General features: G+C 39.7%; 1 protein-coding gene across 6 annotated transcripts; it reads left to right on the forward strand.

The window, feature by feature from the left end:
• Nucleotides 1–2,647: 2,647 nt before the first annotated feature.
• hmbox1b (homeobox containing 1 b) lies at nt 2,648–25,776 on the forward strand. Of its 6 annotated transcripts, none has more exons than XM_042391032.1 (10): nt 2,648–2,977; nt 5,202–5,882; nt 10,987–11,072; nt 12,629–12,739; nt 15,160–15,313; nt 15,605–15,687; nt 16,912–17,007; nt 18,531–18,625; nt 19,558–19,641; nt 20,578–25,776. In XM_042391032.1, the coding sequence occupies exons 2-10, from the start codon at nt 5,206–5,208 to the stop codon at nt 20,719–20,721; spliced, it is 1,530 nt and encodes a 509-aa protein (XP_042246966.1). In that variant the 5' UTR covers nt 2,648–2,977; nt 5,202–5,205; the 3' UTR covers nt 20,722–25,776. The 6 variants fall into 6 exon arrangements, with proteins under 6 accessions (XP_042246966.1, XP_042246965.1, XP_042246967.1 ...); XM_042391031.1 differs by having other exon boundaries at nt 2,649–2,977; nt 5,199–5,882; XM_042391033.1 differs by lacking the exon at nt 2,648–2,977 and adding an exon at nt 3,083–3,570 and having other exon boundaries at nt 5,199–5,882; nt 20,497–20,670.
• Nucleotides 25,777–25,832: the final 56 nt, after the last annotated feature.

A 25,832-nucleotide genomic window follows, 5' to 3' on the forward strand; every position in this document is an offset into this window, starting at 1 on the left:
TGAAACTTGTAACAGTGAGTCGAAGAATAAAGGAGTATAGATTGGAAACAAAATGTGCAAACATAGCGTCACTAAATTTGCTTTTTAGTATACAGAGAATGATATTAGGAGTATAATTGCAACAACTCTGCAGAGGCAAAGCAGGTGCAAGCTGAAATTAAGCAGGAACAGCACAGCAAAAAATATTAATGGTTAACTTAAATGGGCTGTGTTTTTCAGTCGAAATGTCTAATTGATGCGCATGCTAAGTTAGCCACCTGGATCCATTTCCCCTCCAGAATTAAGCCTCTTTTAATTTCTCCTTATTGCTGACCTTCCTCCTCTTGAACCAGCTGAGTAAACAGCTCGCCCCTCCGCACATCTGAAACATTGAGAACTCAAAATATGCAAATAAACCTTTATGTTTTCAAGATTTGTAACTTAATCTTAGCCTTGTCATGAGAATAAAGTTAGATGGGTCAGCTTTTAGAGATGACTCAACATATGATAGCTCACAAGGAACAGATTAATAATATCCAGCAGGACCAGATTAACTGTCTAAGGGGCCCCGGAGCGAAACAGAGTTATGGTTCCCCATAACACTCCCATTTCTACCACTCACTGTGCATTATTTATGAATTAGTCATTAGTTTGTGGTAATTTGATGAAGCACACATTTATTCAAGTATTTGTTCCATGTAAGTACAAAACAAATCAAAAATAATTACAGCTTTAAAACTAGATTTGCAAGTTGTGTGTATAGCAGTTACTTCCTGACTTTGTGGTAATTTGATTAATTACAAAATAGTTTTCTAATATTCCCCACTAAAGCACAATTAAAAAACTGAAATGTTTCTTAATTAAACCTTTGAACTCTGCAATAGAAATGGAAATAGAAATGGCTCCTGCATTTGTCAAAATGTAGTTTCAATACATTTAATATGTCAGCTGATATTATACTGGCTTAATAAAACTGTGTTTAATCATATTATCATAAAACAGCCAACACACAACAAATCTATTCCAGTGTAGAAATACTGGCTGGGCAAAATGGGCCCCCTGAGTTGGTTAATCCAGCCATGATTTATATCGTTGTGATTGCTGGGAATAATTTCTCCCGTCTCTGAGAGTCTGTATGTCTCCTTGAAGTCCCCCTCAACTCAAAAACGTATTTCACTTATTGTTCAGTTGGATGTTTAGCCTTCACTGTGCAGACTGATAGATGTGTCTGACACTAGAAGTCTGTTTTTCACAATTGTCTGCTGAAAGTGGAAAGTTTGTCCGCACTAACCTGAAATCTGAGTTTAAAGGCGTATACTGTACATACAAGTATGATATTGTGACATCACAACTAGTTCTGAGCCAATCGTGGTCCGGTATGCAACTTACGTATGTTGGCTGTGACGTGGAAACTTGAAGTCTCCGGTGCACGTACACTGAAAATGGACTTTACACTGAAGTTCACTACTGTCCAGCAGTTAAACTTATAATATTTGCATATTTATGGATTTTGGATTTTTTGATGAGATTTGTCAAATTTTAAGGATGTTAACAAGGTAATTGAACTTTACTTGTGGAAAAATCATATCAGATGCAAATTATTATTCCAAGCTGAGTATTTGTATATATCTAAAAACATGTCTGGAGGGGATATTCAAAGTTTAAACTTTAAAGAGAAATGGATATTATCATAATGCCTCTGCTTAGATAATTACTGCACCACCAATTTAATTTATCATCTTACCCACATCACTTTCAATACTTTGGCACCCATTTAAACGATAAAATACTGCATTTCCTGCAGGCTATAAGGGAAAAAATCTTCTGTACGTTAATACATACCCCTCCAATCTTCATAAACTGTATTTAAAAGATTGGCAACTTTCTCAGACTCTAATGAGGCCACTGTCTCCCGATTCAGAAAACTGAACATTCTTTCAGTATATGACATAAATATTCATCAGATATGTGTGTTTATTTATAAATATATGTTTATGCCTTTTTCTCTACCATCATCGTTTAGCAACTTCTGCAAATTTAATTCTCGAATTCATTCATATAATATTAGACCGCTTGATCATCTTCACTTCCCTTTTTAAAAAAAGAAACATGGCCAGTATGTTATTTTTTTTAGAAAGTTTTAAAAGGAAATTGTCATCACATTTAATTCATGATGTCTAATTATTTCATTAAGTATATTTACATATATATTCTTCTTTTTCCCCTTATTGTTTTTCATGTTTTTCTTTGTTTTTCTTGGATTGTTGTCTACTGATTGGTTAGTTTTTCTACTCACTTTGTGTGCCTCTTGTTGTCATTTATTTTTTGTTGTATTTTCCTAAATTATGTTAGTTTAGGTGTTTCTTTTATTTTTGTTATTGTTTGTTTTTCTCCTTTAGTTCCCTTGTATAAGCCTGTGGCTTCATGACCTGCCCTGACACATCTCTTATTTTATATTATCTGGATTTTATGCAGTCGTATGTGTGAATAAATAAAAATAAATTAAAAAATAAAAAATAAAAGTAATCTATTACACTTGGCTGGCTGGTCGGTGTGATGGTACAGGTGGCCTGATTGAATTCTTCACACTGCTCTGACCAGCAGCACCAGCAGCAGATTTGAGAGGAGCAGCCGCTGTGGCCACATTAAAAACTGCATCGCCTTTTGTGACAACTGTAGATCAGCGAGCCATCGGCGCCTTCTCGTTGTAGGGATTTGTAGTTTTTAGTGCAAAGAACGCCGCCGCGTGGTAGAGGCCTTTGTGAGAGTGAAACTACAGTTCCCTCGGAGCTACTCGGAGGTGTTAGTTGTCAATATGGCTGTTGTCAGACAGACAAAGCAGAGAGGCAAATAATTCGCCTCTGATTAGAAATCCTTGGAAAGGGGTCGGACAGGGCACTGTACTCAAATTGCTTTATTGTTCGGTTGCAGTAAAACACACAGCGGGTGTTTGCACAAGTTGTAAAGTTAAATGGTGAAGTGGACGATTTGAACCGAGGTAAGTCATGTACTTAGCCATCCACAACACTGAGAGTGATGTTATTAATATCAAACCTTCGCTAGCCAGCAGCGGCGGCGGCGGCGGCGGCTAACGTCAGCTAGTATCAGCGTTGGCATGGCTAGCCTGTTATGCTAATCGCTCCACAATGCTAAATGCTACCAAAATAGCCGATGTTAAGTTTCCAGTCGTCCTGTGTGAAGCCCGTGGGCTGTTGTCAGTATAAATTCAGCGGCAGCATGAACGAAAATGACTCAAATCAGACGGGGTTAGAGGGTTGCAAGCTGGCTAATTGAACGTCACATTGGGCATTGTCCGTCTGCCACAGAAACATTTGCTAACGTTAGCTTTTGGGCGTGAAAAGCTGGCATCACCGGCGGTTCGCCTGCAGTGTGGAAACGAGCGACAGATTTGTGCTCGCACTGCACAGCCCCACTGTCAGCAAAACAAAAACACATGGAGGAGGAATAGATACTGAATACTGACCAGACTGTGGCCAGTTTTAGGACTGGGACAATTAAGAAAAAACCGCCATGAAAACTGGAGTTTGGTTTACACTGGAAATATTTGATGCATGCAAACTGTCTTGAAGGGTAAGGAAGGGTTTTTTTTTTTCCCTTAGTCTGCTCTGATCTCTATGAATCTTCTGTAAGCTTTTAAAGAGTTCCTGTACTTTGTTGTGACTGTTATCAAAGTGATCCAAAGCCTCTCGTATTTTGATAGAAGCAGCAACATCAGTCATAAACTTTTTTTTCTCTGTCTCCTTCTGGGTTGCACACATGTCCAGTCTGACCTACAGTAATCCAGTGTAGGACATGCATTTATATTATTAAATTTTTGCTTTCCTGCGGTGTTTAACCTGCTGAGTGTGTTTTAACCAGTTCAACCAGCTTTATCCCAAGTGAATAGGTAACTCTAAATACTTGGACAGGATGGGTAATGATTTCTCAAACACAGTTTTGGCTGCAAAGTACAAAGTGAATGCATAGATTAGTTTGAAATCAGAGGAACTTACTGAGTTACTTAGTGCAAGTGTATCCGCTTGCATGTTTAAAACTGTGGTATTTTGGTGAAAGTAACCAGTGACGGTTGCAGTTTTTAATTCTGTGTTGCTGATCTTGCTGGGATGTGACAGGTTTCCAGTGTAACCGTGCTTGATAATGATTTACAGCTTCAGCAGACTTCTTTATAAATGCGTAGTGATAACTTAAGAGACTAGTTAATGTTCAGTAGTAAAGTATTTCTGACCCAAAGTGTTCACTGTGACTGTCTGACATGCTGCTTATTGTACTTCTCCTTTTTAAAAGCTCGATGTTACAGACCTCTAAAGACTGATATTCATCCCTGTCGTATTAGTTTCCTCCACGATAACCTCAAAACACCGCTTACAGTCTCAAGTCATTTAATGTCTTTTCTGTCCTCTGCACGGTTTCGTCTAACACAGATGTAGGGGGGGAAAAAAATGCCAGTGACCCCTTTTAAACCATTTATCATATCAGCATAGGTCGGGCTGGCACAGAAGATGGAAAATCTGCCGCAGTCTGATTCCAGTTGCATTGATTTTGAGCACAGCAAATTGCTTATGAAAAACATACAGCGTGGGTGGTGTGCAGAGCCGGGGATATATTGTAGCTCTTAAAGAACGGCAGTCAGAATGTTAAGATAGCATCAGCTGTCAAGGTGACTCTGGCACTCTGCGTGTGTTGCCTGCTGGTTCCCAAAAATAGCAGATTTTTATGCCCTGCCCCTCCCTCCCCTTTTTCTTTCACACTTCTATCTCCCGCTCTTGTCTTCCTTTTCTTATCTGCTGCCTCTTTTATTTTCTTCTTGCAGGTTTCTTCCTCTTTTCCCACTCTTCTCTTTCTACTTTACCCCTCTAACTCTCCCCCCCTCTACCTCCCTCTGCCTCACTCCTCCTCCACCATCATTCTCATTTTTCCTCCCCATCTGCAACTGCGTTCCTTTTCACTCTTTCCCACTTAATCCTCTCATTTCATCCTTGCCTCCACCATCCCTTCATCTGTCTCATTTCTGCCTGACTCCCTCTTTCCTCCTTGCTCCTCCTTTTCTCTATCTCACTTTCCCTTCCTGTTTCCCCTTTCTAGATCTTGAACATCCACTTACTTACCTTTCTTTAACTTCCCCCTGCATTTCCTGTTTCCTCTCCCCTCCTCTTGTTTCTCTTCTGTCTCACAACCTGTCTGTCTTTTCTCTCATCCAGCAGCAGGATGTCTGAGTTCAGCGAGGAGCCGCGCTTCACTATTGAGCAGATAGATCTGCTGCAGCGGCTGCGTCGCTCCGGCATGACCAAGCAGGAGATCCTGCACGCGCTTGAAACTCTGGACCGGCTGGACCGGGAGCACGGCGACAAGTTCGGCCGCCGCACCTCTTCCTCCTCCTCCTCCTCGTCCTCCTACGGAGTAGGCGGGGCAAACAGCTGCACCAACAACTCTGCCTCTAATACAACCACATCATTCAACAATAACAACACTGCCTCTGCAACCACCACCTCTTCCGTGTCATGCAACGGCAACAACGGCGCCATCAACAGCGGCGAGGGCAGCACCGGCGATCACTCCGCAGCCTCCGCCTCCTCCACGACCTCCAAAATCTCCACCGCCACTCAGACGCAGTACGGCAGCGGCGGGGGGCTCTCGCCGTCTCCTAGCAACAGCTATGACACCTCCTCGCCTCCGGGGCCGCCGCCGCCTTCTGCCATCCTGCCCTCACCGGTCTCGCTGGTGGCGCTGTCACAGAACGGGCGCGACAGCCTAGCCGCCACACCTAACGGGAAGCTGTCTCCGCCTCGTTACCCAGTGAACAGTTCAGCAGCAGCACGAGCCTTCGGGTTTGAAACTACAGAAGAAGACCTAGACGTTGACGATAAGGTGGAGGAGCTGATGAGGTCAGTGGTAACGGGGGGGGGGGTGAAGCAAGCGTTTAAACTTTGTGTTGGAAACTTTTATAAGAATTTGTCCAACTTTAGTTTGTTGCTTGCAGAACTGGACAATAGATTTCTAGTAGATTCAGTATGTTGATGTGAGATTGTGGTTGTCTTATTAGAGCGTTTAGAGTGTTTTTAAAGGCTTCATTCACTCAAGTCATTCCATGCTGTGAAATGCTGTTGCAATTTCATTGTGAATGGTTTTAATGTTACTGTAGCCGCTTGGTTGGAGTTGGGGGTTTGTCTGTATTGGCGGTAGGGGTGTAATGGTACGTGTATTCGTTCTGAACCGCCACGGTACGGACGTTATGGTTCGGTACATGCAGTTGTATGAAGAATCCTCTCTGTGACCCAAACAATTACTGTCAAAATAGTTTAATAATCCACTTACTCTGACGTGCGAAACAATAATTCTAGAGCGCGAGTTCCACCCGGAACGTTTTGGCAGCGCACCACGTAGCTGTAGTATAGATGTATGCTAGCTGGCTTAGCCAAGGTGGCCTGGTTACCCTGGTTACCCTGGTAACCCTGGTTACCCTGTAGTGACGCTGCCTTCAGAATGACACATGAGAGACCCATAACACTGATCGAGTGCAACACTCAGCCGCTTGAGTGAAGACGTTCAGAACAACTATAAACACATTTGATTTCTCACGTGATCAGACAGGATGTTGAAGAACCAAAAAGTTAAAAAGTATGAAAGTAAAAGTAGTGGTTTGGTTCCTCTGACTGATTATGTTTTTTGTTTTTTTTAACCAGGAAGTCTCTTGAGATAAAAATCTCATTTCCGAGGGAGACCTGTCTAAGAAAGCACACCAGTTACAGTTAAAACACACAACAGATACATACATGAGATACACAAGGAAGAGACTCAATCCAGCTCAAATAAGGCTGTTGCAATTCTTAGTTACATGGTCTTTTAACATGGCTTTAAATGTTTCCATACATTATTATATATGACACCAATAAATTATTAATACTGAAGCATCAGTGTTAGAGCAGCATGTTACTGTTGTCGCTGCTGGAGGTGGAGCTAGTTTGAAATACTTTATATACAGTTAGACCATAAGTCAGCATAAAACAGCTGTCAGCAGGTGTCCTGACTCCCTGCAGAAACAGAAAGGTTGTTTTCCGTTTCCACTGCAGCACAAATAAACTGTTAAAGTAAAATAGTTATGGCCAATGAGCCATTGTTGGATGTTTACCAAAATTATTATTATTTTCTACCTTTCTTTCTTTCCTGCTTTACCAAAATCGTACTGAACTGTGACCCCAAAACAGAGGTACATGCCTAACTGTGAATTTTGTGTACCGACGTTGCACCCCTACTTGGCAGTAATGCCCATAACAAGGAGGCAAGAAAGCACAGTACTGTATATGTCAGGGTTAATTAAATGGCGCCAACTGGAAACTCCTCTGAAGCTGCATTGTGTGCATCTGCTGTTGGAACACGCTTAACAAAATTGAGTTTCAAAGTTCATTCTTGACCTCGGAAACAGCACAGTTGAGTTAAAAGTCTTACCCAAAGGTCCAGTTAATAGTTGTTTGGGAGCTTTTGATCATATCACATGATGTTCATCTGCAGATAAAGTTTGGAATTGTAGATTTGCAGATTTTCTCTCTTTTTTTCGGAGCACTTTTTCCTGTTAGTGTTGGCTGGCTAAAAATCTGAGATTCAGTGTTCATTCTTGATCATGGAAAACAGCAGTAGAGTAAACTTTGTCACTTCAGTTTAGTGGCTGTAATTGAACGCTTCAATTTAAATATAAAGTTCTATGTTTAACACGACATAAGCTTAAAAAAAAGCTCATGTTTAAAAGGGGAACTTTTACACATCATAGTCTATTTACAGGTTTTGTGTATCATAACTGAATCTCCAACCAAACTGTCGGTGGTCAAGTTGCATTGTGGGTAATGCAGACATCAGGTTTTGACACGCAAGATGAATTCATGGATTAGAAACAACGATATCTGTGGTTCTGATGCATCGGTTTTGATAGGAATGTGGTGCTAAATCAGTAGCACAGTAGCTAATCCAAAGATGGTTAACCCATTAATGTAGTATAAACATATTTTTCCATATTTTTTTTGCTCTGAAAAGCTTCTTATCCAGTCTATAATCAAGGTGATTTATAGAAATAAACTGCTGATTGATTAGTTGCATGCCACGTTCGCTTGCACGGATGCAACTGATGCAGCTTGAACCGGTTGAGATTTTCTTGTCATTTGCTCCGATGTGTTGCAGTAATATATGAAAAATCTGGCTCGCATCCCTCTTAAACATTTGATTGTTGTAGAGCTACTGCAACCCTCGATCGGTACGTCGCATGTTATCAGGCAATGTTGTTCATGTATGTTTATCTCTGTGACAGACACAGCAAAAAGGACATTTCAACTGGCAATGTCTGCTAGATCAGAAAAGCCACATTTCATCTAGCGGTTTGAACAAATGTTGTCTTCAACCTGCTCCTCGTTGTCTTCACTATCAGCAGGATGTGGAAACAAACCAATCACAACTCTCGTGCACTTTATGTAGGCCATATAGTCTTGACATGTAACAGCTACAGCTGATAACAACAGAGCCAGCCCCTCCACGTTTCTCTCTATCACAAAAATCTGCTGATTTTTATTTTTGTTTTTTCCGGTCTATAAAATGTCAAAAAAAATTAGTGAAAAACGCACATTACAATTTCTTAAAGCTCAAGGTGACACATTCACATCTTATTTTGTCCAACCAACCGTCCAAAGGTATTAAATTTACTATCACATAAGGCAAATAAAGGCTGCAAACCCTCACAGTGGAAAAGCTGGAACCAGTGACATTTGATGAAATAGCTGCCGACTGGCTCTCTGCCGATTGGCTGATCGAGCAATTGTAGCTCTACATTAGTGAATAGCGAGTGTGTGTGTGTTTTTTTTTTTTTTTTTTTTTTATACTTTTGAATCGGTGCATTTAATTAACTAGATAAAGAGAAGTAAAGATGCAAAGCTGAACAAATAAAGAAGGAACAGAAAAAGGTGGAGTGTGTGTGCACACAGGCGTTGTCTGTTCCAGAGTGCTGGCTACCACATGACAGCTGTGATAAGTAATTTTTTTTTTTTTTTTTTTTTTTGTACATTATGTTCCATGTAAAGAAGCACATCCTGTGATTTATCAAAAGAGCAGAGATGGGCATTAAGGCGTTCTTCTTGAGAGTATGTACACTGTCAACAAAGACTTTATTACAGAAAAAGGGAAGTATTCTATGGCAGACGTTAGAGTGTGTGTGTGTGTGTGTGTGTGTGTGTGTGGTGGTGGTGGGGGGGTTGGGGGGGCCTGGAGCCTTTCAGTCTTGCACCTAATGTCTCCACCTGGCAATATAACATGAAATCACATAACACTAAATAACATAAGGTTTGAAATCACATGCTCAAAATAGTTACTTAGCGCCATTACTCTGACAGTTTCATTGTTCACAATCCATCACAATCCACATGTTCCTCTCTTCCTCTTAAGAACTTTACACATTAGTCCCCTCCTCCTCTTCCTCCCCCCCCCTCCTCCTCCTCCTCCTCCTCTTACTGCTGTGGGCCTCTGCTGCCTTCCTGCTGCCCTGTATGAACAGTCAGAATAAGAATAGGCATTTAGAGCTCAGGCTCTATCCTCGGCACCGCGCTAGCTGTCCCGTCGCTCATTCACGCTGCCTCTGCATTAAATTACATGTCCTCTTTAGACAGCCCAAGAAGTTAAGTAGCGTTCAAAAGCCCTCGTCCTCTTCGCCTGTAGGACTCTCCAGCGTTTTTGCTCGGCAGGGGCTGCGGGGGCAGGGGCACACCGTTTCAGCTTGTCAACAATCCCACGGTGCCCTTCTGAGTTTTCTCACTTTTAAGTGCACATTTCCATCTCTGCAGGGGGTTCGGCCTTTGAGTTGGCAACACATCTCTCCCCCCTCCTCCTCCTCCCCCTCCTCCTCCTCCTTTCCTCTCTCCTCCACTTCCCACTCTTCCTCAGTCTTGTACAGCAGCTTGTGCTACATTGATTCACTGGTGTCGATACAAGCAGCGTTTTTGAACTCTAATTTTAGCTGCCGCAAGAGACTGGTGTGGAGGAATACTGATGCCGGGTGTCAAGAGTCGTGACGCATTTTCATTTCAGAAATATGCTAACAGAGTTCTCCATTTTGACTGTATTGAGTCTGGGATAGTGACTGGTTCAAAGGATGCTGTGATTGTATGTTTTGAGCACCGGGGTTGTTTAAGGCGGGTGGGGGGGTAGGCGCCCACTGGAAACACCTTCTGGAAAAAAAAAGTACTAGTTTTGTTTTGCACTATTAGTAAAAAATACACCAACCAGTTTACATTTGACAGGTGTTCACAATCTGCCAGCTATCTGTACCAGGGTGAGGAATTAAGCCAAGACAGTAATAAGCCTGTTGGGGTGTGTGTGTGTGTGTGTTTTATTGTGTATGTATAGGGGAGGGGATTGGGCTTGATGCCAGAAAACAGGGTGGGTACACTGTGTGACTGCACATGTTCACTCACCACCCTCCATTCCTGCAAGTCTGTACATGTTTTTTTTTTTTTTCTCTCCCTCCCCCTGCTGAGAACTGAGATAGTAGAAACTTATCTGCCAAATACATTTTGAAAATATAGATTACTCGATTGTGGCTCGGCTCATTCTAATTCATAGTTCATTGCCTTTGTGTTTCTCTGAAATGCAACGTTGATTATATGAGAGCCATAAAAAAAAGAACAATACACCAATAACTGCCATCCAAACTCAGCCCAGATTAAAATGTAGCCTTTGTTTTACGGTTTTCCCATGAATATGTACAACAGAAAAACAGATTTGATTATGTCGCTTGAAAAGAGGGAGTCAGTTATTGTACAGTGTACCAAATGAATAGTCTGACTCTGATGTAAAGGAGCATAAAATCCATGACAGAACAAACAACATTTAAGCTTTACTTGTTGTTGTTGTTGGGGTAAATGATGGTACGACAGCTTTTCACCAGAGCTGAACATTGGTACTTCAGGGTTTTGTCGCTGACAGTTTATGAAGTGGTGTTTCTGTGTGTGTTTGCAGGAGGGACAGCAGTATGGTGAAAGAGGAGATCAAAGCGTTCCTGGGGAACAGAAGGATCTCTCAGGCAGTTGTGGCACAAGTCACTGGTTAGTAACTTGCTCTCTTTAATGACACTTTGTTGCACCCAGACTATCACTTTATCTATCACCCATGTTTATTATAAGGCTGGTAATACTCTTACTGTCAACAAATCCATGAAAAGAGCTAAAACCAACAATGCATTAGTCTGTCTCTTAATAGTCTGAGACTCTCAGCCACAAGCCCGTTGGTTCCTACTGAAGATGTAAATGTTTAAAAACGGGTCATAAATGGAGACTTTGGATACACTTTCACACAGTTAGTTGAATCAATTCATTGTTTGTTTTGGCCTTTTCATGGAATTCCTTGGAAATGAGGAAAAATATAGACCTTCACCAGACTTATAATTTCAATGTTCAGCTCCTCAGTTTAAACTGAAACTACTTCAGCAATTCAAGGAATGTCAAAGAGGAGGCTTTTATACAAAGGATGTGTGCACAAATGCCAACACTTAACAAACAAACAAACAGCTCTCCTCATATTTTCTTTGTGTTACTACTGGTTTGGACTCTCAGTAGGATCCAGTTGGAAGCTGAATTTTCCACTTTCACATGAATTTGTAACCTCTGTAACCCTGTAATAGCTGTTAGGTATACTAATTCTCAGGTAAATAAGAGCAACATCAGCCATAAAAGAAATATTGGGCACTTATTTATTACAAATATTATAGAGGCTTCTCCTTGACAACAGTCACAAAATGTCTGCAAAACTTGACAACAAATTTAAATTTTATTGCACATTGTATTTTGAATATGAATTAGCTCAAACTGTTTGATAATGTTTTTGTAAATGTACAATAGGTGGTAATGTATTTCATGTTTTTCTGTCATAAATGAATCGGTTGAAGTGGAAATAGACAAACTTTTTTTTACTTTCACTCATCATTATGAAGTAAATGTTGATTGCACAATGTAACAGCTATAAATAAAGACACCGTTGTTGTTTAGATTGGTTCCCCTTTTTCTCCTGTTTTCTTCTAACGTTACGCCAACCCCTGCTGTAGTTACTTGTTTGCACAAAGCAATAATATTACTCAAAGCTTTTGCCTGTTCCCAAATTCAATATAAAATTGTGACAATTTGAATGCATCTCTTCAGTGAACATGCTTCTTTCTCCTTTTTTATTTCCAAAGTGGTGTTGATCGTTTCTTTTCTGAGCTACGCTCTGAGGAAAAGGGAAAGCGATCCAGCACTTTGTGATGCTAGGGGTGGAAAGTTGTCTGTTTCCACTTAAATCGGTGACTATTTTACAATGCAAAGATTGTACATTTATAAAATCATATCAGTCAAACTCTGATTTGCAGTTTAACAAATGATTGGCAACCAGTAGAAACCAGTTGAAGGGCCCAGCAGTATCTCAGTGACTGCAGGTCGTGTAAGAGACAAGTTATCGGAGAAGAAATAAATTCAGAGCTAAGGAGAGAGAAAACACCTTTCCCTCTTGTATACCCTTGTGTCTCTTGAATTCTTCTAAAGGTTGTCTACAAATTGCGCTGGGGCCTGATGCAAGAAAAAAAAAGAAAAAAAACACCTCTGTTGTAATTCGATGTCTGGCTGCTTTCCAGGCATCAGCCAGAGCAGGATCTCCCATTGGCTGCTGCAGCACGGCTCCGACCTGAGCGAGCAGAAGAAACGGGCCTTCTACCGCTGGTACACGCTGGAGAAAACCACTCCAGGTACATCTGAGCTTTTTCAATCTGCTCACTGCTGCTTAGTGCATGTGTATTGGTTAGGTTTTTTATTATTATTATTATAGCCCACTGAAGGACTGTGTTTAAAAGAAAAAAAAAAAAAAAAAAGAAACCAAAACTTGGAAAGGCATCCCCTCATACCATGAAATGAAACCATCTATTCCCCGCATGTCGTCACTCTGAATACTTGTGCAAAGCTGCGGTTGACCAAGTAAAGAAAAGTTGATGAGTTTGGATGTAAAGATGGCACAAGAGCCCGCCTCAGTAATCGCAGCGGGGAGGCCGCTCCAAAGAAGGGAAGCACAGTAGGAAAACACTCTGCTGCCTGCAGTTTCCTGTTAGACTGTTAATGAGATAAGTAGGGGTAGTCAGCATCTTGTGGTAAATGTGGTGCAGTGAGATGTGATTGATATGATGCCTCAATTCCATTCTGTTGAATATCTTAAGATGTTAGCAGAAGCATCCAGCCTCGTGAAACGACTGTTGAGATAAGAGGATAGGACGCTCCTTTTAGCCAACAACAACAATGTCTTCAGTGTTATTGTGGTTTAAGAGGGTATGACTGAATGTTTACCACCCATTGTCCTGTGATTGTTGCTCTGGTTGGTTGTATAAACTTTTATAAGCAAACAGTCCAACAAATTAAGATCCTTCTGGGACATACACTACTGTGAAAATTCCTGCCAAATGCAAAATAGCCAAAAAAACATTTTTAAGTGTTTTGGGGAAATTCCAAGTTTATGTCAAGGTGTGTCAGATGAAGTCGAAAGTCAAGTTTGAAATAAAATGAAGAGGCAAAGTGCTTACTCAGTTTCACACATCTTCGCACGCACATCGCTAGTCGAGATTGAAGTTCAGGTTTAAATCAGTTCTTTCACCACAACGGCCAAACTGGAAAATATATACACACACGCAACATCAGCGGCATGTAAGCATCCATTCAAACTACACGGACTCTAACCTCTGTTGTGGCAGCACAGCTCCTGAGATAATAAACTGTAGTTTTCAAGTGAGAAGTATACAAAAACAAAACAGCATTCTTTTTAGTTAGTGATTCAGTATTTCACTGTATTTCACTTCCTCTGTGTGTCTACAGTGACACCAGACAATTGATACTGAAACTGGTGGCCTTGATGAATCATTATGGATAGAGTTAATAAGTTCACAACATATAGACGGTGTGACATCGTGGGTCTCGTAGTCACACACACAAGTCGGTGTGGATTGTCACGTTCGATCATCAAATACACAACAAAAAAAACGCTCCCAGTAAAATATGCGAGGCCTGTCGTCTTACTTTTTATTGTTCCAGAACAATAAAGAACTTAAGAGTTGAAATATTTTTGCCTGCGAGTCACAAGTAAGTCAAGTCTAAGTCAGCGTTTTTAAACTCTTTCATTAAAAAAAGCAGAGTTCACATAAGTAGAAGGATTAAAAGTAGCCTTAAGTTTTGTCTTGGTAGGATTAGGTTGCCGTTGTCTCTGCAAAAGCTGAAAATCAGTTGTCTTGCACACGTTTTTTTTTTTTGTTTTGTTTTTTTTTCAACCTTAAATCCAGACTGCACTGTAGATGGTTAACAGCAAAAACAACAGGCCTCATGCTGGCTTCGGATCCCCGCTGTTCATATGCATATGCGCACGCCTGCTGTATCAACCTATAGCCAGGCAGCAGACATCCCACGCCTCGTCCTCTGCGGCATGTTCCTCGGTGGAGCCCTGCCAGCACCGTCAGCACTGGAAACTGCTCTATGCTATTTATGGCCAGACTGAGCCCGGCCCAGCTCAGCTCAGTTCAGCTCAGCCCTGCCCTGCACACACACACACACGCCTCCATCACTGCTGCAGAGAAAACTGATGCCCCATTCATGCCGTCCTGTTAACCTGGACTGTTGCAGGGTGACCCATTTAGGGCTCGTTCACAATGTCCGTGTCAGATTAGGTTTTGACACTGCAAATAAGCTTCTGACCCCGTAATATCTCTGAGCTCTGAACTGTTATGTGGCCAGTTTTAAGAGTTGCAAAAGAGTGCAAATCAAATCTCATTGTGTGGATTTCTTTTTTGCTGCGGTCACGACTTCAGATGAGGCAGCAGAGTCCTTGTCAGCACTATTCAGACGAGTTTATAATAAGAATATATTGTTAGATTTGCAAAAGGCAACGTGCATCCTCGCATACATTTTCATGAAGGAGTAGGCTCGCTGGCAGCTGTGCTGTGCTCAGTTCATTTGTCAAAACAGCCTCTACACATTATCGCTACATTTTTAGAACTTTTACAGGCAGTTTTGTGCATCCAAACCACAAACACATCTGTGTATTGTGTGGCCGATTGTGGCTGTTGACTCTTGATGACAGATGTAGTATCTTCAGTTTTAACTTTACCAGTGATTGTGCCACTTCCTGCTCCAGGTGCCACTCTGAACATGCGGCCGGCTCCGTTGCCTCTGGAGGACATGGAGTGGAGGCAAACCCCGCCGCCCCTCACTACTGCCCCGGGAACCTTCCGGCTGCGTCGGGGAAGCCGCTTCACTTGGAGGAAAGAGTGCCTGGCTGTGATGGAGAGGTGAGGAGGGAAGGAAAATACGGATTTTTAAGAACAGTAGATAAAAGATGATAGATGGGAGTTTTGTTTCATAACTTCTCGATGATTTCCACAAGGAATCAAGGAAATATTGCAGCCTGTTCTATAAAACTGCCGGACAGTGAGGAAACAAAGCCCCTGACTGTTGTCATACACTCTCAATATTGGCTTGGTTGTACTGCGTCACAACAAACAGCAGTAACGCCGGCTTGTTGACATCGTCCTTGTGTAGTGAAATTAATTTAATCAGTGTGACCCTTCTGCTATTTATAGCTACTTCAACGACAACCAGTATCCAGATGAGGCCAAAAGGGAGGAGATAGCAAACGCCTGCAATGCTGTTATTCAGAAACCAGGTAAACCACAGAGACCAGGAGTGTTTATGTGTAACATGCAAATAATAAACAAGAGTATTCTGAATATTATTATGGAAATTATCCCTATCTACACAATGTCAGTAATGCATCTTTGACATTTATTCATTTGATAGGTTACTGAGCTGACATGAGTAGCTGATTGATTTAAATTTGGAAAGAAAATGCCCCAATTTCACTGGTTCCAGCTTCTTAAATGGGAATATTTTCTGGTTTTCTCAATCCTGTTTGATTGTAAATGGAATATCTTTGGGTTTTTTTTAATGTCACACAAAGAAAGGAATATGAGTAAGTCAACTTGGGCTTTGGAAAATTGTCATGCATGTTTATTTCTGGTATTTTATAGAGCAAACAATGAATTGATAAATCAAGAAATTAATCGATAGATAATAATGAAATGAATAATGAAAATAACTGTTCGCTGCAGCCCAAGAGGAGGTTACATTTTTTTATATTAAAGCTGGAATCTGTAACTTTCCAGATGTCACAGACCAACATAGTAACATGATAGCAATTATGTAACTTATATTACTAAACATAATAAGTAAATCTGCATTGTCGACCAGTGTGAGCTGGTAAATAATCTGCTTTTTGTAAATCTCTTCATACCTTTAACTCACTAATGCAGTATAGCACCATATGAACATGTTTTGTGGCTGGGATAACTGAGTAGGTGGTAGTCGAAAATAATAGACAGAATTGCTCAGGGCAAGTAGGTGTTTGCCTGTAATAATGCATGTTACCCACTGCCAGGCTTACTTACCAAGAAATGGTGGATTTGTCCAACAGCAACCCACAGCCAACATGCATATACTGTATATCTATGTTATGTCTTATTAAAATGTGTCCTTTCAGAGAGCTTTGTGTTCAGGGCATTTTTGGATCTAATGTCTCTGTGACTGTGATCTGAATTTTACAACCAAACATCTGTGAGGCATCTGTTCCTCCTCGTGCAGTGGTGTAAAGTTATTTCCTTTCAACAGTCATTTAACCACCATCGGTTATGAAACAATCTAAGCACAGATAAGAGAGGAACTGACAATGTGAGGGGGCAGAGGGCAGGGGAGAAGTAAAATAAAAAATATTAGAACAGACCTGAGACAAAACAAGTTATCATTGTGATGATAGAAAAAGTGTCAGGTAGAATTTTAGAAAGTGATAGAAGATGCGTTGAGTTTAATCAAACTGTCATGTCATTTGTTTCAGGGAAGAAGCTGTCTGATCTGGAGAGGGTCACTTCCCTCAAAGTTTACAACTGGTTCGCCAACCGTCGCAAAGAGATCAAGAGACGGGCTAACATTGGTAATGTGGCTTTAGGGAGGGACCACAGATGTCCTTGAAAGACTTGTGATTACAGCACACTGCATGTTTTAATTACATCCACAATATTTTTGATACATTAAATGGTCCATCATTAATTCATTACATCACTATAATTAGGTTGATTGTTGATCAGTCACCTATGAGTCGCCTGTGATTACCTCTAGCAAAGTATTGTCTTAATTGCTATGAAGTAAAAAAAAAAAAACTCTTGCCACTTGCATTAACCTATATGCCAATTACATTTGTAGAACAGAAACTCCATTACTTGCTTGCTAAATGGATCAGTAGAGAAGACAGCCACTGAAAAGTGGCAATATAATTTGGCCAAAGTCTGTGCTAATATGTGGTAATTTGCAAACCTGATGTACCCCCACAACCTGGTCAGATGAACTCAATTACTCCTTCACCACACCACCCACCATGCTCCAAATTCATTTGATTAATTTAAAATTACATGTCTATTACACGAAAGGGAATACTGTTATAATATTGTTTTCATTCAATTGAATTGTCTAGGTTGATTAAGTCAAATTTGCTTTCATACTAATGCCATTAGAGTGCCAAAAATGAGACATTTTAACCATTTCCCCATTACTTTTAGCTATTTCAAACATTTATCCATCACCTGTTTGAACTAGTTATCCATTACTTGTAGCTATTTCAATCAATTATTCACTACTCTTTGCTAAATATTTCATACATTTACTCATTACTTTTAGCTATTTCAGCAATTTAACTATTTTTTTTACAGTATTTCCACCAATTATCCATTAATGTTTGCATTTAACTAATGTATTAGTTAAATATATTAGTTTAAGCTAGCTTACTATTTCAACTGTTTATTACTTTTAGCTAACTATTTAAACCATTTATCTATTACTTTTACCTATTTCAACAATTTAACAATTTCTTTTGACTATTTAAACCAGTAGCATTTAACTAATTTATTACCCTTAAGCTAGCTTGCTATTTCAGCTGTTTCATTTTAGCTGTCTATTTAAACCATTTATCCATTAGCATTTAACTAATTTATTACCTTTTAAGCTAGCTTGCTATTTCAGCTGTTTCATTTTAGCTATCTATTTAAACCATTTATTCATTAGCATTTAACTAATTTATTACCTTTTAAGATAGCTTACTATTTCAACTGTTTACTTTTAGCTATCTATTTTAACCATTTATCCTCTACTTCAAGCCATCTAAACAGTTTATTCATTACTTTTCTAACTGTTTAGACTTCTCTTTCTGCTTGCTAACTAGTTGTCATGCACAACAGTTAGCGTTCAGGTGTTACAGCTAACTCGATATGGTGATATATATTTTCTAAATAAAATCGTAATTTCAATTTTTTCAAATTAGTTCAGCTGCTCCACAATCTCTCCACATAGCCACTGGCAACTGCAGAAGTACGCCCTGGGGTATAAGTAACCCTGGTTTGGATATTATTAGGGATATTATCATTGATATATCGTAAATCTAACAATCCATCCTCTTCCTCCAAGAAGCCACAATCCTGGAGAGTCATGGAATAGACGTCCAGAGTCCAGGGGGACACTCCAACAGCGACGACATTGATGGGAACGACTTCTCAGAGCAGGTAGAGAATGATTAATGATCTCCAAAGACACATAAAACCAGATTATGTTCCAAACAGTGCTGTATACGACCGGCCTGAGGAAAGAGAAAGATGTCACTTCTCCTTATGTTACAGCTTCATGTTTTCATTTTTTATTGTACTGTGTCAGATTTTTATTAATTTCTTTATATATTTCTTCAACAAGCATTGTTCCCATTTGTTTTTATGGAATAGCCTCTTGTCAGCCATCCACATTCATCCCTTGGCAAAAGGCTCACTCTGTTCTTGGACAACAGTCAGTATTCCAGTCATTAGTCAAATGTAATTATGCATTTTACATGTCTTTTTGTTCTTACCAAACAATACATCAGCTGACTTTATTAATTAGATTCCCTCTCTTTGGTTAATGTGTTCTCACAGATTCACACAAAAAGACGAATTGCAAAAACGCTGAAAGACTGAACATCTGTCCTTCAGATGAACTGAATATATTTTTCCCCAGATATAGAAAGTACATAAAGTTCCCGATCATTGTGAGGAATGTTTTTTTTTTTTTTTTTTGAAACTGTTGCTCAAGGCACATCAACAAAAGCCCACTCTCTTCTTCTTTTTTTTTCCTGTTACCAATGGAAACAAAGCAGCAATGCTCTGTATTATTCTAGAAACCTACAGATGAAGATTGTCTTTCAATTTAAACCCTCCAGCTTTACTCTCAGTTGCACAACATGCAAAATCTTTACCCTCAGGTCAAGTGAAGGCCGCAAGTAAGAACAGTCAGTTAAAGTGCAGCTAATATGTGATGATCACATAGTGAATGTGTCAAGATAGATTAATTGAGGTCATTGTGAAGGAGAAGAAGTCAGTCTAGATATTTTGAACTATTTCTCAAATTAAAACTTGAGTCGATGCTTTTGAATCCTACCTAACTAAAAGGGTAATTCTACTTTCTCCAGCCATGTGACCTGCCCTATTTTGACAAGAGACCTCTCAGCCGACCATTTGGCCTTTACCGACTGGAGCCCACCTCGCCAACACAGGTACCTCCTCCTGCAGGAACATGCTAACCATGCACACCCATGTTTAAGAGGGGGAAAAAAAAAATCCTCTTCAACCATGTTTTCTCTGTTTTTGCCATCATGCCAATCGATTACTGTCAACAGTTATCAAATACAACTTTGATCTTTGTGTTGCTGGGAGCACTGACATACAGTCCACTCTGAAAAGAGGCAAAGCGAAATTACAGGTCCTTTCATCATAATACGAGACTGATTGCAGGTCTTTCAGTAGCCGTCAGTGTAGAGTAATCATATAAATGTTGATTTGATACTTATCTTTCATCTGTGACTTCAAATTGAAAATCTAAAGACAGTATTCACATGCCCATATGTACACTGAAAGGGTTATTAGATGCTGCAAGATGAAGAGGTCTGTTACTAATGTGTTTCCAATGGAAGTGATGGAGGGACAAAATCCGCATTCCTCTTTTTGTGCTAAAAAATATATTCAGGTAAGTTCAGCCACAGTTAATGTAAGGCTTCAGTAGTCAGTTAGCCAAAGTAGTAGTCAAGTAATTTTCCAAAGTTACAATCTTTTTATTGCAAACTTTGCTTCTCTAGACAGTTTCTTTGCTGAGCTGCAGCGGAGGGATTGTAAAACAAAGAAGTTTTTTGAGTTTTGTACTGAAAAAGTGGAACTGTGGAAGATACTCACTTTGGACCCACTTGTAAAAATGCTCCATAGCGCTACTAGTGCTGAAAAACTCCAGAGAACCTTTAAGCTCTACAGTAAAGTCTGATTAGAATCTGTCAGCATGATGGCAAAAACAAGAAAGCAACATTAATCCATCTACTACAGGTAGAATTCCTATTTCTTTTCTTTTTTTTCCTCCTGAGCTGAACTCATTCTGAACACCTCTGGCTATTTCATCCCTTGACCTTGGTCCTTGGTCTTCCCACCGCCCCTCCCTGTCTCAGGACGACAGCGCAGCACACAGCGAGCACCAGGACCCCATCTCTCTGGCTGTGGAGATGGCCGCCGTCAACCACACCATCCTGGCCCTGTCCAGAACCGGAGGGGTCCCCAGCGACATCAAGACGGAGTCCCTGGAGGACGAATGAACCCGCACAGGAACTGGGATGGAGGAGGCGACGAGAGAAATGAAAAGAGTCGGGAGGGGAAAGGGAAGGAGGAGTAGAAAAGGTGGGAGACAGGGGGGCTTAATAAAGAGAACAAAATAACGCTACTTAGTAAACCTTCTGAATCTGTCCCTCAGCCAGCCCCCTGCCAACTGTTCCTCCTCTCTCGGCTTCCCCCTCCCCTCCTCCCAGAGAGTCCATGTAAACAGTAATTACCCCCCTCTCTCCCTACCTCCCCTCCCCTCCCCTCACCCCACCCTGCCCAATGTATTGACACAGCTGACGGAAATGGGTCACTAATACATCCTCTTATCTCCAAGTCCCCTACGGAAAGAAGAAAAAGGGAGCAATACAGGCCTTCAGTCCCCAAAAACGGTGGCCCTTGTCTGGGATTGCTTCTCCCTCCTCACAGGATACCTCTTCTCTTTCCTCTTCCTCATCCACACTCTCCTCCTTATCCCCCCTTCTTCCCTCTCCAGCCTGGTTGTCTGAGCCGATCCTCAGTCTATCTCACCTCAACGTCAACCTCAGAAAAATAACGTATACTGTATATATAATATATATGGTTCTTATGGTTCTCAGTCACACTCACCTCATGGTGTGCTACCTACCTACCTACCTACCTACCTACCTACCTACCTACGTACCCTCAAAATTCACCTTCTTCATTGTGCAATTTGTTGGAAGAGCAGCCTCCAGCCATTGTCTTGGGAAAGACAGACGGAGAGAGTTTCCTTCTCTCCCTCTCCGGCACTGAGGTGGTCAGAAAGGATCATATCGGCAGACCGAAGTGTCCAGTCACTGTCATTTACCTTCTATAGCTATCATTCCTCAGTGGAATGGCTGTTTGTTCTCCTACAGTTAAGCCGCTGCTGGATGAAAACCTCCTGAAAAGAAAAGTAGCCTTAATTTCATACGACCATGCCTTTTTTTTTTTATTCTCAGTATACAGCAGGTTTTTAATTATTTTTCTCTGACAGAAAACGGATCAGAAAAACTACTCTGCACATATATAAGATGATCATGAATTATTTTAGTCCACATCAAAAAGAAAAATGTTAGTTTTAAGGTTTCCATCCAACAGCAGCAATGGTTTTAGTTCTTTCAATTGCGTTTCTATTTTTATTTTTATTTTTTAAGCTTAAATGCCGACTGGATATACAATCATTTTGCCTTGATATTTAGCTTCCCAGTGACACTATTGTATTGTTAAGTACTTGAGGCTATGAGAATCAAATTAAGGGTCAATGTGATAATCAAGCAAACTTATGATATCTAATAACGGGGATTTGTGCTTTTGTTTTAAATGTCATCCATGCCAAAGGAAAAGATACTAAAAAGGCTCTTACGATGCTGACTCTAGGTCCATTTTTAATGTTTAGTTGAGATGTAACAGTCTTGAGCACCAGAGACTGATCTGAGAATGGTGTTCAGGTTCATCCAAAGTGATTTCTACTAACTCCTTTGGCGAACAAAACATTTCTTTTTTCTCGCGCTCGGTGAAGCCTCTTGAGCCACTGTGTGCGTCGTATGTGGGCTTGACACTACAGCAGGCCTGTGTCGGTAAAGATAGATATAGTAGCCAGACATTTAATGATAAAATACCCCTCAGCTATTTACTACTTGTTCTGTGACGCTGCCTCTTTATAATAGCCTAAAGAATGTGCTTTCAGAAGATTTTTTAAAAATGTCATTGGTATGAAATTAGAATATCAGAGGAACTTCTGAGGGTTTTTTTTTATTTTATCTATATAGCCTCAAAGGTAAAAGCACCACTTTGAAGGGAATCAGAATCAAAGACACTTAAAGTGGTAATATTGGAAATCATTTTCCACTGTTTTTTTTTCTTCTTCTTTTTTTTTTTTTAAGCCCAGGGTGGAACTTCTCCAAAACCATCTTTTGATCTGAAGATCATCGAAACATCACAAGCGGAGACAAAGTGCTGTGTTTCTTAAAGGTATAAGGCCTGTTTCTGGTGGCTCACTAATTATCAAATATAAGCACAGTTTCAGACTAAGACTGATGGCTTCATATTTGGCTCTGGGGTAAAGGAATAGTTTGACATTTTGGGAAAGGATTGATTTTCTTGTCCAGAGTTAAGATGAGAAGTCTAATATGACATTGGTATCAGTGCTTGAACCAGGAGACAGTTAGCTTACCTTAGCTTGAAGACTGGAAACAGGGAGAAACAGCCTGGTTTTGTCCAAAGTATGTATTAGTACATAAATAAATAAAATGCCCACCAGCATCTCTAAAGCTCACTAATTAACACATTTTATCTTTTTTGTTAATTAAAAAAACGTGTTAAAACCTCTCATGTTGGTTTTACGGGTGATTACGTACTGGAACTATTTTATTTAGCCGTGCAGAGTGACTTCCTGTCTTCTTGTTATGTTTATACTTTATAATTTACTTTTTATACATTAGATATATGTTAAATAGTGATCTTAGGAGGGGCTAGTTGTTTTTTTAACCTCTTGAATAGAGCCAGACTAGCTATTTCCCTCTGCTTCCAGTCTGTTAGCCAAGCTTAACTAAGCTAAGCTAAGCTAACTATCTCCTGGCTCTAGCTTCACATTTAGCTTACAGCACATAACCACTGTGGAATCAATTTGTTGTTTTTATGGTTTGTTTTTGTACAAATAAAAACAAATAAATGAGATATAACTTTCAAATAGTAAACTTTAGAGGTGCTGGTAGGCATATTTTGTTACATTTGGGCAGAGCTAGGCTAGCTGTTTCCTGTCTTTGTGCTAAAGTAAGCTAACCTAAGCTAATTCAACTGACTCTTGGCTCTAGCTTCATATTTAGCATTTTGAACGTAGTATTGATCTTCTCATCTAACTCTCTAAATGTCAAACTATTCCTTTAAAGGAGCCCCTGCCTTAGTGATGGTTTTGGAGAACTGGAAACATACTCTACAAAGCAGGATTAAACATAAGCAGGAACTCTGAGACAGAAATGTAATGAAATTCCTCATGTTTTAAGATTTGGACATTGGTGGTGTATCAAGTAATCTGTTATTGTTGATAATATTGACAGTGTTTCTTGTTTAAGGCTTCCTGGTTAACTTGTTGAACACTCTTGTAGAAACTCTCCAGGCTCTGGGCTCTAGTCTAGTAAAGCTCTATTTAAATATACTGCTTCAATGTGTATGAAGCTGCAATACAGTGACTCAGTACTGGGACCTGTGTTTCAAAAAGAAAGGGTTGAAAGATAAAAACAATATGTATTTATACTCATTTTTTATGGTAATGTATAAAATAATGACATATGTTTTGAAATGAAACATGCTTTTATTGTTAAATTAATCATGCTTTTTAATTTCTCCTGACTTATTTTTCTATTATCATTTACACTTTTGTTTTTTTTTTTCTTTTTTGTCATCCCTTATTTGACTGAACAACAGTCTCCCCTGTGTGTGTCTGAGTTAGTAAGCTATTTTGTGAAAGACAAACGATGATGCACCTTATAAAAATCTAAGTATCGCTGTTGACTAAGCTTGAAATATAACCTTCTCTCCCCCCGAGCCTTCCTTGAAACGTCAGACGTCCAATGTAGTATAAATGGGGCTGGTGTGAAAAAAAACATTTCAGTACAGCTGCTTCACACACCATATCATATTAAATCAGATCCCCAGTATGTGCTGTTCTCTCCTTAAAATAACGCCACACCTAACTCCATAGTGAAATCTAGCATTTTAATGTTGGCCTTCTTGCAGACACATAACTGATTAGAGAGTTAATTCATTTAGGTTTATATAAAAACTCAGTGCAGAACTCCCATCTCGTCCATACTATTGAAGTTAATGGAAACACAATAAAATTGTGTTTGGATTATGCCATTTGGTAAAATGTGTTGCATATCTGAAGCTTTATAGGAACTTAAGTACTTAAAAAAGTAGAAGAGATGGAACAAGGTGCTAACTTACTGTGTTTATGGCTACTTGCGCTTAAAACTGATTTTAAAAAATGTCTTTTTTGTTTAATTTGGAAGAATTTTACTGTGGAGTTTGGTGTGACGTTCTTTCCCCACACAAAGAATATTGTCTGTTTAGAAATAGTAAAATTAGTCGTGCGTGGAAGGAAAAGAGTGCATTTTGAGATTATTCTCTCACTTTAAGACACTTTTAAATGAATTGCCTTCATGTTGTGTGAAGCCCAATTAGCAAATACAAGTTTTAATCCACCAGTATTTTATGTGAGTGTTCAAGCTTGAAAGCAATGTTTATGGGGTGGAAGAAAGAGCTGTCAGGTGCTCAAGAAGTGAATAAGATTTGTTGCTTTTCCAGGAGGAAATTTGATTAATCCAAAATACAGACTGAAACCTGAGACAGGCTTTCCCCCTGCCCAATGTTGTGTGTACTCCAGTGGTAGTGCTTACTCTGAAGGGGTGTCCTCTCGTGGTGTGTCAGGGTCAACATGTCTACATGTCCTTCTGTGTCCCCAGTGAAACACCATCCACTTCATCCCAATATAGCTCAGAAAAAGAGGACTGAATGCTGTTGTATCAATCTCAAATCTAGTTATGTTCAAAATTACTGTATTGCCCATTTCAGAATTTAGTGCCTTTTTTGGACAGTAGACTGTTCTGTAATTAAGATGTAGTATATATACATTTTTTTGTACAGTTTCTTTGTTCATTTTTTAACTTGTGTTTATTTTAGTATGATATATATAATGTACAAGAGAATAAAGCTATATCAATGAAACTTTTTCTTGGTTTACGATCTTATTGGTATGCAAATCTATACACAGATTTATCACACATTGGTTGACAAAGAGCTGAATTAAAATTTATTTAACAACAATATAAAAGTTGATTTAGCTTTTCATTGTCAACAATATCCTGTCTTTAAATAAATAAGCATTCAGGCAGTCAAAAATGATCTTGAATGCATAAGTATAAAATCTTACCAAACAAATTAATACTAACTGTGTTACAACAAACAAAATCCCTCAAGTATCCTGATCACATACAAAAATCAATAGTTTCCCCCATACATGCAGTGTAATCCAATAGCGCACTCGTGAAAAAGAACAAAACAAAAACTGACGCACATCTTCACCTCTCCAGAATAAACTTTCTTCCAA

This window comes from Thunnus maccoyii, chromosome 17, assembly GCF_910596095.1.
Source record: "Thunnus maccoyii chromosome 17, fThuMac1.1, whole genome shotgun sequence".
Classification (NCBI taxonomy): domain Eukaryota; kingdom Metazoa; phylum Chordata; class Actinopteri; order Scombriformes; family Scombridae; genus Thunnus; species Thunnus maccoyii.

Coding starts and splice junctions, on each gene's coding strand:
- hmbox1b (XM_042391028.1), top strand. CDS start 3,548: ATGCATGCAAACTGTCTTGAAGG. Junction 5,883..10,986: donor AAGGTGGAGGAGCTGATGAG/GTCAGTGGTAAC, acceptor GTGTGTTTGCAG/GAGGGACAGCAGTATGGTGA. Junction 12,740..15,159: donor GCTGGAGAAAACCACTCCAG/GTACATCTGAGC, acceptor TTCCTGCTCCAG/GTGCCACTCTGAACATGCGG.